Source organism: Pecten maximus, chromosome 16 (assembly GCF_902652985.1).
Source record: "Pecten maximus chromosome 16, xPecMax1.1, whole genome shotgun sequence".
In the NCBI taxonomy this organism is placed as follows: Eukaryota; Metazoa; Mollusca; class Bivalvia; order Pectinida; family Pectinidae; genus Pecten; species Pecten maximus.
This window is the reverse complement of record NC_047030.1, coordinates 3,687,961-3,705,780: the sequence shown is the minus strand read 5'-3', so window position 1 is coordinate 3,705,780 and position 17,820 is coordinate 3,687,961. Positions and strand designations below refer to the sequence as shown.

The 17,820-nt window shown below is 35.9% G+C and overlaps 1 protein-coding gene across 1 annotated transcript in view; it reads right to left on the bottom strand.

The window, feature by feature from the left end:
• LOC117314639 (receptor-transporting protein 3-like) overlaps positions 1 to 17,602 on the bottom strand; it is a 32,838-nt gene extending 15,236 nt beyond the window's left edge. The window contains exon 1 of the mRNA XM_033868718.1: positions 16,547 to 17,602. Within this exon, the coding sequence (XP_033724609.1) occupies positions 16,547 to 16,920 (374 nt within the window). The 5' untranslated portion in view covers positions 16,921 to 17,602. The remainder of the gene's footprint in view (positions 1 to 16,546) is intronic.
• Between the last annotated feature and the right edge of the window lie 218 nt (positions 17,603 to 17,820).

Sequence of the window (17,820 nt, the reverse complement as noted above, 5' to 3'; positions counted from 1 at the left end):
ACACACCTACTACCACTACTACTCACACTACCACGACCACCAACCACGACCACGCCCACTACACCTACACACTACACACCACACCACAACCCACCACGACACCACCACCACCTACGACTACTACTACCTACCCCACGACACTACACGACGACCTACACCACACCACGACACACTACAGACGACGACTACGAACCACCACACCACCACACCACCACACTACGACCACCACACCACCACACCACTACACCACCACACCACCACCTCACTACACCACCACACCACCACACCACCACTACTAACTACACTATACTACTACTACGACACTACTACCACTACACCACTACTACTACAACACCCACTACTACTACTACTACTACTACTACTACTTACTACTACTACTACTACTACTACTACTACTGTTACTACTACTACTACTACTACGACTACTACGACTATTACTACTACTACGACTATTACTACTACTACTACTACTACTACTACTACTACTACTACCAGATATAACAATAGAGATTACTATTTTAGGTAGTACATCCCCTCTTTTTACAACTCATACAACAGATACACGTTATGATGTTGTTGTTGCCGCTAGAATGTAACATAACGGACAATCATTAACATAACAGGCACCACTGCATTGTCTGTTTTAGGATTGATTCAGGTTTCCTGGTCAGATTAGCAGTATAGCTCTATCATTAAGTTTATAAAACGAGTGTTACTACCCGTTCCATGCATATACATGAAGTAATAAAATACCTGTTTATATGTATTTGTGATATTAAACATCTGTTTCAGCAGAGATAATTATGCTGGCCCACACCAGGCGTGTTACAGTGCTGATTTATAACGATTGGTATTGATTTTAAAAGTGAAAATATGTTACTTGCTTTGTGAATGACATTTGTGATAAATTGGTATCAAACCAAATAAATGCATCTTGTACTCTGTTCTTGAGGACCTTTTACAGGATGCTTATTTTCCTCCAGATAAATCATCCACATTGCACTAAGGATTGATTATCGTATATATTTTACAGTGGCATACACTATTTATATCTGACAACTCTGACGATGCTAAATTTGAGTTTTGCTTTGGTTATCCTGAGCGACCAATCAATGAACAGTGTTTACGTAACGATACATGGCGGCTACACTAAACAGTAGGATGGACAAATGGACAGTTCAATTAGTATTAGCCAATAACTTAAGATGGCTATAGCTGTCAGCATATATGTTCTTTTCGTAACTGTGCCCTAAACAAAAGCTATAAAGAATTTGTTCCGATGTTTAAATTAATCCTATATTGGTTTAATTCTCTCACCATGCAGTCGGAAGCAACATGTTGTTTTCTTCAAAATTCCACAAACGTCATACTACCATTGGTTTCCATAATATGTTTAATCCAATTATTTATCGACAAAAATATATACCAGTTTTATATATCAATTAAATTATTTTTTATTATCTATTACGCGTGTCGTTATCACTCCATCAGTACCATTGTAGCTTGTCTATGGTATAGTCTTGTTGTGACCATTTCACCGTTGTTTATAACTTAACTAGTTACAGTGTCCGTGAAGATATCACCATGGATTTAACGAAGGGTTTCATCAACTGATTGACGACATAGATATTATTCAACATTCAAAAGCCTGACTCGGTTAATTATGTTGATTTTCTGTATAGGTGTAACTTATTAACAATGACGCTTGGCTTTACAAGGTGGTCACACCTACAGCTGACTCTAACCACACGACCAGTTGTCACCCAAAGGGCAGGGCTAATTACACGAGGGATAAGCATTGCCATCATTACATGTCGAAGTTGTAAGCCCTAATTGTACCTAAGCTTCCGACAGTCAGATGTAGGTTGTCCTGTTAATTTACCAAGAAATAATTATCCGGCATTTGTATAAGGAATATTACATACAGTGCTATATACTAAATTTCTGATAGCAATGTGCAACGGAATATACTTACAAGGAATAAGATCATATTTTATTAACGTATATCATTGATAATGAAAGTAGCGACTCAAGACGCCACATGTTAAGTTTAGTTTCTTTTTCCACAGATAACTTCCAAGAATCTCCAGGTAAATCTATATCTTGCCTTCGTAATATTAATTTTGAATAAGAATTACAGTTTTGCTTCAAACAGTTTTCAGGTTGTCTTCATTTACGCCCTACACCCCCCACCCCCCACAAAAACCCCAAACTTTGTTTGCTTTCTTGTTGTTTTTTGCGTGTGTTTTTTTTGTTCCTGTTTTAAATGTGGACATCATTGGGTATCTTGTCATATGGCCCACCTCGCCTAACACTTCCTGTAAAATGAAATACTTGCAAATATGTTTAAAATTTAAAATCACACTGCCGTCAACATTGCCATTTGATGTCATTTGATGTCATTTGAAAACAAATCTGTTATGAGACATTCCTTAGTTCTCAGTTACTGCAGCAGTATAGATTAAATGGATACAAAAGCAACCGTAAGAAAGATGGTTGTCAAATATAAGTGTTGTGTTAAATCTGACTACGGTATTCATTTACACTCGATTAATAATTTTCGAATTTAAAGTCGGCTAATGTTTCACGTGCTTATACAATTGTGGAGCAATCCAGCTGTGTACGGTAACAAATGTGCAAATCAAGGCCACACAAGATCTAAACCCAATATCTAAACAGAATCCATGATGAGGCGGCAAAAATATAATATGTTTTTATTCGTAGTTCCGTAGCCTATACAGTGTACATGTCGTCAAACATAGTTTGTTTTAAAGATGAAATAAATAATATATTCATTTACACTATACAGTTCAAGTATGCATATAAATACGCAAATATCGGAAGACAATTCCGGTCCTCAAAGGGATAGACGATGGCATTAAGGTTAGTAAGGCGACAATGCTGTGACCTCTGTAGAACCGGATATTTGTGGAGAACATTGAAGAAACCAACCTTAATGGGATGTACAAGTTGTATGACGTTTTGTGTTTTGTGTTTATACTCTTAATCTACAATGTTTTGTCGGTACCACCACATTAAAATATATTCTTAATCTACAATGTTTCGTTGGTACTACCACATTAAAATATACTCTTAATCTACACTGTTTCGTTGGTACTACCACATTAAAATATATTCTTAATCTACAATGTTTCGTTGGTTCTACCCCATTAAAATATACTCTTAATCTACAATGTTTCGTTGGTTCTACCCCATTAAAATATACTCTTAATCTACAATGTTTCGTTGGTACTACCCCATTAAAATATACTCTTAATCTACAATGTTTCGTTGGTTCTACCCCATTAAAATATACTCTTAATCTACAATGTTTCGTCGGTACTACCCCATTAAAATATACTCTTAATCTACAATGTTTTGTCGGTGCCACCACATTAAAATATACTCTTAATCTACAATGTTTTGTCGGTACTACCACATTAAAATATACTCTTAATCTACAATGTTTCGTTGGTACTACCACAATAAAACTAATTCTAAACGGAACATTCCATACATTTATTTTATTGACACAAAAGTTCTGATTAAATGTGCTTGATGTCCCCAGCCTGCAGGATGGAGGGTTATGTTATGTTAAGATGTGATACCCCTATTACCGAAACCCTAATCTATATATGTACATTATTGAGCCAGGTGCGCTAGTAAAACGGGTTCAGTTACTAATTCAAGAGCTTGAATTCTCGTTTGCATAAATACAGGCTGAGCCTGGATGATAGCTATCATTACAAGTTAGAGTTACACTCTGCGTGAACCTTAAATAGATATGTTTCATAGTTAAGATAAGAAAGGCGCGCTGTAATCTATGTTACATAAGAATTACATGTCTGTCCACAGTGGGTGAACTACCACAAATCAGGTTTTTATATATTCTTGTTTTTTCTCATCGTAAAGTATTAGATATCATTACTATTACTTTTTCCTTTATTAAATCTTATACGTCGTTACTATTACTTTTTCCTTTATTAAATCTTATACGTCGTTACTATTACTTTTTCCTTTGTTAAATCTTATACGTCGTTACTATTACTGTTTCCTTGGTTAAATCTTATACGTCGTTACTATTACTTTTCCCTTTGTTAAATCTTATACGTCGTTACTATTGCTTTTCCTCATTGTAAAACAGTTATACATCATATTCAGCAGGAGAAAAGCATTCTAATCAATATATTTCCAGGAACTTTCTCCAAAATGAATTTAAAAACGACCATATTTTGACGTCGTATTTTTATGACGTTATCCTTGACAACATCACTGTTCCATTTTGAATGAATTGCTTAGTTGAGTTGTAACATGGGAAGAAATGCTTCGAAACTATAAAAGAATGTGTATTTAAATATGTTTGTTATTATTATTGAAATAGATGCGATAAAAGAACTGTAATACATCGAAGAAAAATACATTTTTGTGAACAAATCTTTCTAAAGGACTGGCGGGAACCCGGATATATATTGAGACGACCTTTTCAAACTTATTTGCATCCTTTTGTCAAGCATGACGTCTTTAGAATACATTTGTAATCCTCGAATGCCGTAGATCCCTTTAAAATGTAATAAAAGATCGTTATCTGCAATACATTTGATAATCAAAGGGTAATCACTTGCTATAATATTCACTGATAACATATTACATAAACAGTATCTATCCTTATGTGTTATGACCAAGGTCAATATGCACATTTGACATTATTCGATAAGTATACAAAAGCAGGTTGGCATTGAACCATATCATATACGATCACGGTTTATTCTTCAGTAACATTTTGATATATATCTATAAACCTCACATACATTAAATACCCCTGGGTCTACTGTAAATAGGCTATAATTGATGTTTGATATGCATTTAAAGGGTTTTAAAGGAAAGTCTAGTAACATGTATACGAGTCCATTTCGTTAGTGGTAATGTCCATAAAAACTCTGACTTTTGGTCTCTTTATAAGGTTCGATTGAAAGGCGTTGAAGCATGTCTAAATAATGCTGTACCTGGAGATGTACTGTTTACAGTAGAGGCACCCAAAGGGTAAGGACGTCACGAAAAGTTTATTTCATTTAAACATATTTCACGATATTTTTGAAGACTTACGAAAACAATTGTCACTTTGGTTGCGTTTCATACGAGTTAAGATCTTATTGTTTCAAAAGCGCCGTGATAAACTCAACCTAGAAGTACAACATCAATTCGTAAAAAAATCAATTTGCAAAAATTGTCCAAATACAGTCGGTTAACGTGAATTTCAGTATTTAACCACATAAACTAGTTTCCTGTAGATTTTTTTAAAAATAATATCCATTATTCATTATCCATTCGATGATAATAACGTGTATCTATTCCCAATAATATATTTCCGTTGGCAGTAAATAGACTTGCCGGAGATGCCCGAAATTGTGCGATTATTGAACCCGAGGCTGACGTAAACATCCGACAATGCACGATTATACTTCCGGTTGCTACCCCTGACATTTTTATCCGGACTTGTTACGCCGTAGCGTTACAAGTTGTAATCAAACATATCTATATTACTGTTCTATAACGAGAAGTGTCATTGGCTAGACCTATTTCAAAATTTCCCCTAAAGGTTGATATTAAATGGAGAAGACACTGAAATCCTGTTTCAGCTTAACCGGAAAGATGGAAGATAGATTGACGAGTACATGTTCAGCTAAATAACCTCGCCAACTATTAACGATATGAATGACACATAAAAGTCATGATTTATGTGAAATAAACACAACTTTTAACATTCATATCTCCTTTCATCATAATTAAACTCTAAAGCAAAACATTTATACGCGTTGGATCCACAGAAAATAGTTATACCGTATATCTGTATACATTTTTGTTGATTAATTTTTCAAGTTTATTTCAGAGGCTCGACAATTAAACGGATGCTGGTGAGTAGAACAAACACTTCGGTACTTTAGAATATGCTCCAGAGTCAGGAATATCGAAACAAAACAAACTATTATTGTCCCCTTTGGGAGCCTCGCGATTCCTTGGAGAGCAGAACTCCGGCTGACACACAAACACACCCATAAGTGGCTGTCTGCTTACAGTGAGTAAATAAAAACGAGATGAGATCGTCAGTTAACATGTTAATATTTAGTTAGCCATAGGAGATACAAACTCGTGACACGAAATGAAATTGGGAAATAAGAAGGGTTACGGGGGACATCCCTGCAGCCTCCATCGAACAATTTGCAATTAATTTTAGGCATATATTACAGTCGGTCTATGTACTGTAAGAAGACCCTATCGTTCGCTTTCGTGTTAAACTTTCGTATTTGCTTTTTCATCTAAAATTAGCGTGAAAAGATCTAGTCCCATATATAACACGTTTTTTTTTATTTGCTCGTTTGATAAAACGTACGTGTTGCAATAAACCAGCTAATGATTTATTTAGACATGAGAGATAATTAAAATTTAAATACCGAGTTGTACAGGCAGAGGAAAAATTCCTGTAAATTATATAACTCTCTTGTCAAAATATATTTCATTTGATGATTTTTTTTTTAATTATTTTATAATCTTGATGAATTTTCCCCCCACTTTCCTATTCTCTGTATGCATTCAAGCAATGCACATGGTTTTAATGCTGTTAATGCCATGGGAACCCGTTATTGTGTCAATGGGGAAAATGCGGAGCAAATGCTAATATACCGACATATCTCATTTCGTGAGGCCTCAGCTGTATCTATTTATTGAGGGCACACAATAATACAAGATAGGTGCTGAATATGTCAGCTTTAAACAGCCTGATATGGTTTCTACGGTCGATTAGAATGCCAGAGTTTTGCAGACGAACATATCAAATTGCGCTCAAATTCCTACCTTAAAGAAAGTCCCAACATTTGGGTTCAACAACTGGAACAGACTGTTGTCGTGTGGAGATTGGGTAACAAAATAGTACAGGAAATAATGAAAAAAAAATTTATAAAATTTGTCAGCATTTTTCATAACAATAAAATCATGATATTTATAAAACTACCTCATTCATACTTTCACCAGTCTTGAGTGACCTTGACCTTATAAAACTATATCATACATCTTTTGACCAGTCTTGAGTGACCTTGACCTTATAAAACTACATCATACATCCTTTGACTTGTCTTCAGTGACCTTGACCTTAGGTAAGTAGACACATCTATCATCTGTTGTTTTTTTTAACTAAAAATCTGCTTAGCGCGTCACGATTTTTTTTTTATGATAAGATATGTCAAATTTAGGTGATGTCTAAGGTTTGACGATGTCGCGAGACGGACCACGGATAAGGTATCATTTATTCGCCTATGCATTGTTATATGTGTGTGGATACTAACATGATAAACTTGGGTTTTTTTCTGTTTTTGTTTTCGTTTTTTTTTTTTTTTTTTTAGGGGAAGGGGTCTTCTTCATATTTCTATACAAACTCATTGTCAAATGGTTTCTTTTGAAGATATTTTTCATACCCTGGCAATGCTAATTACATTTTAATTCCTTTTCTTTTACATTATCTGACTTTGAATGTATCGTATATATTTAAGAAACCTGACCTCTCGCCATAAATTTACTTCTCACGCGATTTCGTTTCTGAGATCCTCACCTCGTCTCGCTTTTTCAGCATTACACAATTACATGATATTTCGGGTAGAAAATGTTTTGTGTAAAAGTCTACTCATTGGCTCTAAATCCTACATTCCGAAACATTGACACCTTTTAGGGTTAATTTTGAAGAAGTGGTCGTATAAAGGAAGTCAAAATGCAATACAAAATATTGTTGATATACAAACTATCGAAAAAAACGACAAGGACCTACGAAGTGTACAGATACAGTGTAACAATGATGATCGCACGGACTAAAGCTTGTTCTCAGATACAGGATTTGTACATAGAGTACATCAGTAAAATGCACGTGCTTTGCGTGTCTTACTGGTTTTCCCCCCTTTACCTCGTTGGTTTCTTGCACAGGTTCAGACCAACTCATAGCAAAAGATACCAATATTATGAATATTTGAAGCAGGACACGATAGGAATGCTTCAACCACCAGTAAGAGTGTCGTGTGATTGTTTATTTCTACCTTGACGTCCGTCACAATGTCTGTAGAGTGGTCGTTATCAACAGTCGAAGTGAACGTGGATTTGGCTTAGATGAAAGAGCATGTGGATTATCATGGCGGGTTCGATTCCTGTCGGGGGCATATCAGGCATATGTCAGGTGATCTCTGGGAGTTCGCTATAGGAGTATTATACGATGACCTTAAGATATTTACGCAAGGCGTTTGGATTGTTTTTGTTTAACGTCCTATTAACAGCCAGGGTCATTTAAGGACGTGCCAGGTTTTGGAGGTGGAGGAAAGCCGGAGTACCCGGAGAAAAACCACCGGCCTACGGTCAGTACCTGGCAACTGCCCCACGTAGGTTTCGAACTCGCAACCCAGTGGTGGAGGGCTAGTGATAAAGTGTCGGTACACCTTAACCACTCGGCCACCGCGGAATGGGGTGAAAATAGAAGTGTTGTGAATTTCAACAAAATATGCTGCATTAATTACAAATTACTAAACTTTATTTTTATTTTAAATAATAGGATTGGTTTCTGATTTAAATATGTGAATTTACAAAGTAACGTTCCCCAATTAGGGGCCTCAAAGATATTCTACATGTAACGAGAGCTGTCGGGTAGTCAGGCTTTTTTGCGAAGTTTTGTGAATTCATTACCAAAGCAGGTCGACGATGAAAAGATATTATCTTTTGTAAATAGGAGTTTGGACAAGATAGCATCAGTGTTAGGGAATAGTGGCAGTATTTATAAGTTTATGTGGAAAATTAATTTGATAACTGACAACAGATCAGACTCACTTTGAGAATAGTTACCTCGGCAAAAGTGAAGACGAAATTCAAGGCATACCTGTACATATATTTGTAATTTGATTTACTAGAGGAACGCGGAAGTACTGTTCACTGAGTATTGTATAAATCGCTATGATTTCTTTATTCAATTAAGATGCACAGTACGTTGTATTTTCGCCGTCCTTAAAACAGAATACCAAACCCAAACCTTGTATTGTGATGAGATTATCATGACGTCATTGTAATTGTTACGTCACCAGCATATGAACCGGAAGCATGTGAATTTAATGACTTTCATTTGATAAACGAGGCGTCATTTAATATCAATTTTTAGAATAAGAAGCAGTAAAATTATACTATAGATAGTAAAAGCGGGTACAGGATTTCATTCCTCGCAGGATTATCGTGTGATAAACCAGAACAGGATCGGGAAAATTATCAAAACGCGTGTAATGATATCAATTTGCAATCCTCTTCAAATTAAAGGATTATATTTCTGAACAATTTGCTGTTTGATGCCTAAACTTAATGCTAGTCACGTGGTAACCGCGCGCTATTTTCGTTATTGATTAACCATTAAGTCGCGGCTGTCGGTGGACAACAGTGAGTTGGTTTAAAATCGTCAGCAGATTACTCACAATAAGTTCGCTACGATTAACATCATGTCGAAGAATATTTGTTTCACTGCCTAACAATGATTTTCGTCAGTGTACGACTCCAACTTATATCTATGGTGGCTAATTGCGGCCATTTCGCTTTGGCGAGTTGGCACTTTGTCGTGTTGGCACTTTGTCGTGTTGGCACTTTGTCGTGTTGGCGCGGTTTAAAAACGCGACATGACGACATTTCATCTCTTAAATCTCGCTTTGTCGCGGTTTGAGAATGCGCCAAAGCGCCAACACGAGATGGACGTCACATATGATGACCATAGTCCGGGTTTTAATGGACGTAATCAGCCACCATATACGTCACATATGATGACCATAGTCCGGGTTTTAACGGACGTCCTCTTATAGATACGACATCACACTAGGGTAACTTAACATGTTTGATGATACTGTGTCAACACAAATTTATCAGATTTTTAAGACAACAATAAGGATTAGATAATAATGATAATAATGAATGACATCCTACATGTGTACAATCTCTGTCTTAGATTTCAGCATATCAGTCAGGGGTTAAAATGTGTTATGTTTTATATACAAGGTGGTTGTATTTTAGTATAAATGTCATCATACGTCTGCATACAACCAATTATGGGGTCCCTGTGCAAAACATACTTCTATACACATATCAATGTTAGAGTTAAGTGATTCACACAAATTCTGTTTTAAATGCTTGACTTTTTTATAGAGTTTGATTTGTCAAGTTATTTACTTTGTATGTTGTTTTGTTTGAACAAATTATGAAATCATAAAACGAGAGAGAGAAAAATAAGAGAATCAAAATCGGAAGTACTTGGTATTGTCCGCAATGTTCTGTTAATTCTTTACTTCGTGGTTAAACATAAGAAAAAGCACGCGACAACAAGCACATCATTTACCACATGTATCACCAGCTTTCTATCGAACGGCTGAACTAATAAAGTAATATGAAACCAAAAGTTAATATTAGTAATCGTTTATTCGACAAGATATGGCCGTATGTCCATAAAACAGAGGAAAATAAATCCACAAATTCAGATTTATGAATAGATAGATGTATGTACATGTATCTAAACGAGGTATATCACAAAGGAATACCTAGTAACCAGTCGAGTGTGAGAGTCGTGATGGTAAAGTACAGCGCTGTATAGTTACGGCTATTTTTATACCTGGCTTTTGTCAATAATCAGCATTATTCAAACATCATGATGATCTCAAGTTATGATTGGATACTGGTTTCGAAATACACTTTAGTTAAATTGACGTTATGCCTACGCAGATATCAAGCACGTAGTATCGTCCTCGGTTAAGGATGAGAATACTTCAGCTATGAAGATCTTAATACTGATAATAATAACATAAACAACTTGAAGATATAGGTTCATGACGGGTCGTGAATGTTTAGTTATAGGTTTTAAATTGATATCTGAAAAAATGGTTTCCCCCTCAAAATTGTTTCTTTCCTTCGGCAGAAAACCAGATTAATATGTAATCATCATGATCTTGTAAATCGACATTGTTTATGTTGACAGATAAAAACATAGTTAACATCCTATTGTATGAGTACCAGGGTATAATGTTTATAATGAATTCAATCATATGTTAATTACAATGACAGAAAACCTTTCACTTACATGGACTACTTTTCAAAATTCGAACACCCTTTTGGTTGTTGTAGGATACATTATCCTTTGAAGATGAAAACGACGTTCTACCATTCATTGTATACTCATATGTCATATTAAAATGAATGGTGTAAATATTTCAATTATTAATAGTGTGTTGAAACATTAAATATCAAACAATTCATTTAGCTCTTCGTGTTATCAAATATGCAGAGTTATCGCCCATTATTGTATTCGAAATCCTTCAGCATGTGAATAACTAACCAAGCTATTTATATCTGGTTTCATATTTAATATCAATCCACGGCCAGACAGTCAGCGCTATTTTCATTTTCATTTTTTTTTTTTTTTTTCATTTTCTGTCTCACTCTTAAAGAACGCACATTTTTAATCCAACGGTAATTTAATTAAACTTTATAAATTGGTTCGCACTCTTAATGGTCATATTATCCGTCAAGGGCAGAGATTGTGACGAGCGCGCGCGCTTTCTTGTATCTGTTTATGCAAATCAAGGGAAGAGGCGGTTCTATAACACGGAGTCGTAGGTCACATCGCGGCAAAATTTTGAATTTCGTGTCAACGATCAAATTTTGACAAATATGACATCGTCTGCGTTGTCCTTGATCGCCCTACTTCCTGACCTTGAAATTGACATGTATATATATATATACATGTTGTTCTCTTCCTAAACGAGTGTCAGTGAGTCATGCGACTGCAGCTATAAACCTATAATTTATATAACTTAATCAGACAATGCACTTCCTCGCTGACTGTTAGGTTCAAAGGTACAAACTACCTGTCATAATAAAAAATGTCATTGTGTTCGCACTGCAGACGATATTACCATGTACAGTCATAGTTTTATTTGCATAGAAATAATGAATATTTCGTTGAGTTTGAGTGACGAGTAAAACGATTGATTAAATTGATAGTTTGACGTTACCACGCCACATCTAAATCCCTATGAATATCTATGTAATAACTTTAAAAAATATCATCGAATCCATTGCACTAGTGTGGAAGTAGATAGAATTTTCTATATCGGCTAATGTTGTTCATGCCTATTTCCCCCATCTCCCCTTTTAGATACATGTATATCCATATTTTTGACCCCTGACATCACACGCAAGTCCTACAAGGAGAGGCTGCTCTATAATGCAGATTAATGTTATCAATTACTGGATTCATATTTAAAGTGCCTTAAAATACCTATACTGTGTTTTGCAGTCATTGTTACATCTTAATTAGAAAACGAAAAATAAAATCACAATTTCTAATTTTTGAATGAAAAAAAATATATATATATATGAATATGCCATGTGATTCAAAAGGCCTTTATTATTTATTTTGAAATTTTGATATTATCTATTTATTTAGTTATTATTTACTTATTTATTGATCTATTTACTTTTTTATCTATCTATCTATCTATTTATTTATGAATTAAACTTGGCACGTGTATATTCAAGACTAACATACGTTAGCCAGTGTAAGTCTAGGTAACACTGTTCTCTCGGGCGTCACACATATATACATGTAGATATCTTATAATTCTCAGGAAAGACACACAGAGGACGTCTTGAGGTCGAGGATCGTCAGAAATATCAAAGTTTCAAACGAGAAAGTCGACACCATCTTGTAACTAAGAACCAAATACATTACAGAGGTCAGCGGGTCATCGATGCTGTTTTCACCTTGAATGACTTTGATACACGATAAAGATCCGCATCATTTAGGTACATTGACCTTCTGCTAAAATTTAAATAGATAAATTTGACCTTTGTCATTTACTTAAAATTATGGTTAAAGAGTTCAATTCTTCAGGTTTTACTGTTTGCTCAATCCATAAATCTATCAGATGATATCGAAATTAAGTGTAAATATCTTCTAGCGAAAAGCCACAGGCAATTTAATTTTAAAAGAATCTAAGAACGTAACAGTAGATGTCATGTTCAGTACAGTGTGTAAGTATGCTAATGATGACAAGTTACAATGTGCGCTTGGTGCGTTTAATATTAGACAGTGACACACTGTACACCTTACTTACAGATTAATAAAGGGTCACGTGATTAATCAAGGGCCACGTTGACAGACAAATACAATAAAGTTATGTTAATTAATCATATGCAGCATGTCAAAATGTACGACGAAGGTGTTTTAAAACGTTTAATGCATTGGAGTTCTTCACCACGTCTCCTTGCCAAGTGTTGGAATGTATGTATGACGGTCACAGACAAAATTTGTGGAACCCGGAACTTGCTTAGACAGCGAATTTTAAAACAATGACTTGGTCCTGTATCTTATTTTGGGATTCATTATTTACAAAAATCTTTTCAATTGCAAAAACAAACAAACAAACAAAAACCCAGCATACGTCTACTCGGGATGTCAATGAACTGTTTTTCGTCCGAAGTCAAAAAAATACCCATTTGTTAGTGAGGTATATGAAGTGTCTCGCTTGACCTGTTGTAGCGTAGCCGCTTATAGGTTCCTGTCGCATAGCGTTACCTTTCAAGGGTCCTATACTCCCAAGTCGTTCCCTTAAGTGGGCTACTTTACCTCCACGATGACAGCAAAATAACAGTGTTAGATTAATTAAAGTTTCGTCAAGGGCCGTTGGACATTGATGTATATGCCATGTTTGGCTTGATTTTAACACTGTTTTGGACGGTCTGCCACGTGTACAAACCACATTACGCATATTTTATTATGGTACAAGTAAGTTAAAATGTCAAACAAGCTTTTACATGTATTTATCTTTTTTTAAGTTATAATAAGTATAAATGTGTGCTTTTAGCATGACCTGATATGCTTAATAAGTAAAAAATATAGATTACATTTAATTCATTAACATACAAAATGAAACGCGCGTTTTAAAATTAAAAATCCTAAAATGTAACGCTTTGATGGACTATGTAACAGTTATCGTTCATATCTGTGTTCATTCACGGATGAATGATTTCAAAGGGATCGCTTCATTTTTTTAATTAGAATATCTCAAAATAAGGCAAATATATTTACTACGGTTTTTAAGTGTTAACAGCCTTGCCTGGTCATGTTTTAGTTTCAATACTGTTTAAATGTACCGAATGTGACAATGTACCGAATGTGACAATGTACCGAATGTGACAATGTACCGAATGTGACAATATACCAAATGTGACAATATACCGAATGTGACAATGTACCGAATGTGACAATGTACCGAATGTGACAATGTACCGAATGTGACAATGTACCGAATGTGACAATATACCGAATGTGACAATGTACCGAATGTGACAATATACCGAATGTGACAATATACCGAATGTGACAATGTATCGAATGTGACAATGTACCGAATGTGACAATATACCGAATGTGACAATGTACCAAATGTGACAATATACCGAATGTGACAATGTACCGAATGTGACAATATACCAAATATGACAATGTATCGCATTTGACAAAACGAGAGAAAAAAAGTTTTTCTTTCAAATGTCAAATATATCAGGACAAATTGTCATATTTGCTAGACATAAAGGATTAGATGCAACTCGGAAGTTGGTGGAGATTGGAATGACTTTGTCTGATGTTACAAATGCCGTCTCATAGTTCTTGCAATATTAGGAAAAGGACTCCGGGTTGACATTTGTTCCTTGATCTCTGATTTGATTCAAGAAAGAAAGAAAGAAAGAAAGAAAGTCAAGCATTGTACTAGAGACAGCAGATCAATTATGGTCTCTGCTATATCTCAGGAACGAAAGACAGAGGAGAAGCCTGGACACAGGGCTGAACTCTACTGTTAGTGCATGTAGTTTTAATGTGTAAGATAACAACGGAGACTTCTGTCTAACTCTATTTTATCTTTATATTTTTGATTTACTCGGTATGTGTGATTACCAGCATAGGTTTTTGTAATCTGAATCCTGCCTGCGAATTATCTGGTTTGCCATTTATGGATTTCGTTGTAATTAATTAATTGATTAACATCTAAATAACAATTATCTTTTGAAATATTCAGACTTTTTGATGCGTAATTTGTATTCCGATGAAATGTCTTCAATGTCCTTTTAAAAGAAAAAAAACTGTCCATGGTGTTTTTGCAATCTTGACGATTCAAGGAATATTCGTAAATTAGACTATGCACCCAAACTGATAATCCTATGACTTAAATGTTAACGCATTAGAACAGTAGTTTTTGTCAGAAATTGACTTAATGGTAGTCAATGTCGACTCGATGTGGTTACCGATGGAGAAACCAAAGGGTATTTGGTTAATGAAGCAGACGATTCACGGTTTGACAGGCAAAGACATTCTCACAGTTAGAGTTATCGCCCATTAATGTTAGAAAAGGGGAGATAACCCTTACAGAAGACTGAGGAGGAAATAGTTTGCTATGTACTTGTAAAGATACACAGACAGTTAGCAGACAATCACAGGTAGTAACAGGTAAGCGTATGGACGACATCCAAGGGCAATAAAGGAACTGTACGGGTGCAGAAGAATTAGGGGCTCGTCATATATCACGCGCTATCTTAGTTTGTCTACCCTGTGTCAATAATGCTCAAGTATGGGAGGCTACTTCTCCTGGCGATAACATGGACACTCTAAACATGATATGTATACATGACTAGCCGGGAGGGAGGGGTAGTCGGGATATTTCTCCAAATTCAAATGGCATACAAGTCTATCTTTTCAAACAGTTTTCACACTTTTTGTTGTGTCAATTGACGCATATTCATGTATCGTGTTTTGAAATGTTAATGCGTACATTTGTAGCAGCGTGGAAAGCGTTATGTACAAGTTCAAAAGATTTAAAAGCCATCTTGTATGGATATGTTTAATAAAAGATTAGCTTGTATCAAAAAATACTGTAATTAGTTTCGTAATTAACGTTCGTTTTAGACACATTGAGCTTCTGTTATACACTGACTTATTGTTTAAATCTAAATTAACTTAATTCTAAACTGTCCGGCCGGTAGTGTCAATATTAGCTCGACTAGCAGTTTGACATAACGGTACATCGCCGGCTGATCAAGTTTAAATATTTGATCGGCTCATTATAGCTCCGTCATTGAAGACATGTTTACCTGTGAGTAAGAGGAGATAAGTATTGTCAACTTTCTGTCATCGCAATGTAAATATTGGTTCAACAAGGCCGTCTTCTGGGACATAATTATAATCGGTTGAGATGTTGGCTTTCCAATTTTCAAACAAGGGAATGTCATGTTAGGTTTGGTTTAATCACCCAATAAATATACTGGTCGGTATAGGAATATTAATTTACATTGTAGGATTCTTTCATGCAATTCGTCAAAGCCTCTCGATTTCTTTAAACACTACACCAGGATATGAGAATGTGAATAAAATGCCTGTTTCTCAATGTATTCGGATGTTTTATGACAATGTTTAAAAGATTACCTCTGTGATAGCAGGAGTCCGAGGTCCTTGTCGCCATAGTTTATAAGATGCATAATTCCAGGCTGTAGAGACATTGGCGCCACGGGAGAAATTGGACTCACCCCCGGGCTGGTCGCACTGACCAACTGACCGTTAGCGCCATTTAGTCCAGGGCTGAGACCTGGGGGTGTCACAACGGGGCTGAGGCCTGAAGGACTGACCCCCGGGCTGAGCCCGGGGCTGACGGGTTGTTGTGTAAGCTGCGTAGTAAGTTGCTGGCTAATTTGTTGAGTTAGTCCCTGCGATAGGGGCTGTGTGACCCCCTGACTGAATACCGGGGCTAAGGGCTGTGTCAGCCCCGGGTTTATTGGCTGCTGGGTCAATGTGTAGATCATTGTCTCTCCTAAAGTAGCCGCCAGTTGGACAGTGAAGTTCAACCCACCTGTCGGTGAATTGATTCTGTCAGATAATATTACGTAACTTAATCCAGGATGTCCCTCTCTACCTCATCCGCTGTACCTCCTCCTCAATCACTCTTCTCACAAACCGAAAGTCAAACTGTCAATTTCGTCAGTAGAGGATTTCACTAGAATGTGTATCCGACGTTATCATAAATGTTTTCCTTGTCCTGAGTAAAGCTTTAAATCTCGTGGATTTTGGTCCTCAAAGTGATTTTCAAAAACAGATGATAAATATCCTCGTCAGATTTAGAGTGTCCACAGTTCTCACACAAGGTTGTATATCCTACTAAAATGACGAAGCTGATTGGTACACGGGTGACAATTTTTTTCAAAGTTTTTTTTCTCCTGTTTTATTACCTTCTGTGGTAAACCTAACACGGATCTGTTGTATTATAGGATACTCCACGTGCTGACGAATCACAGGTAACCTTTCAGGTAGTTTACCGGTAATAGCCTTATACAAGTTTCTCAGGTAAAAACAAAATCTCTAAAGCTTGAATCTCCTACCACTGGTATCTCCACTCTCCTCCGATACCCTTATAATACCTGTGTTGATTTCTCAGGTACGTACAGGTATATTCGTTCAGGTGAGTTCATTTGCTGACAGGTAAGTATCGCGCCAGTGATGCGGTTACCTGGAGTCCTATATATAAACTGATGGTGTCTATTACAACGTCGGTTTATGTATAGTGGACTCGCTAATTTAAGGGTTGTCTGCAAATATCATACGTTGCATTAGCATTTATAATGATTCTAAAAATATGCTAATTTAGGCTTGATATAATGAATATTCCAAATGATAACTTTGTATGTTATTTATAAGTTATAACCGGC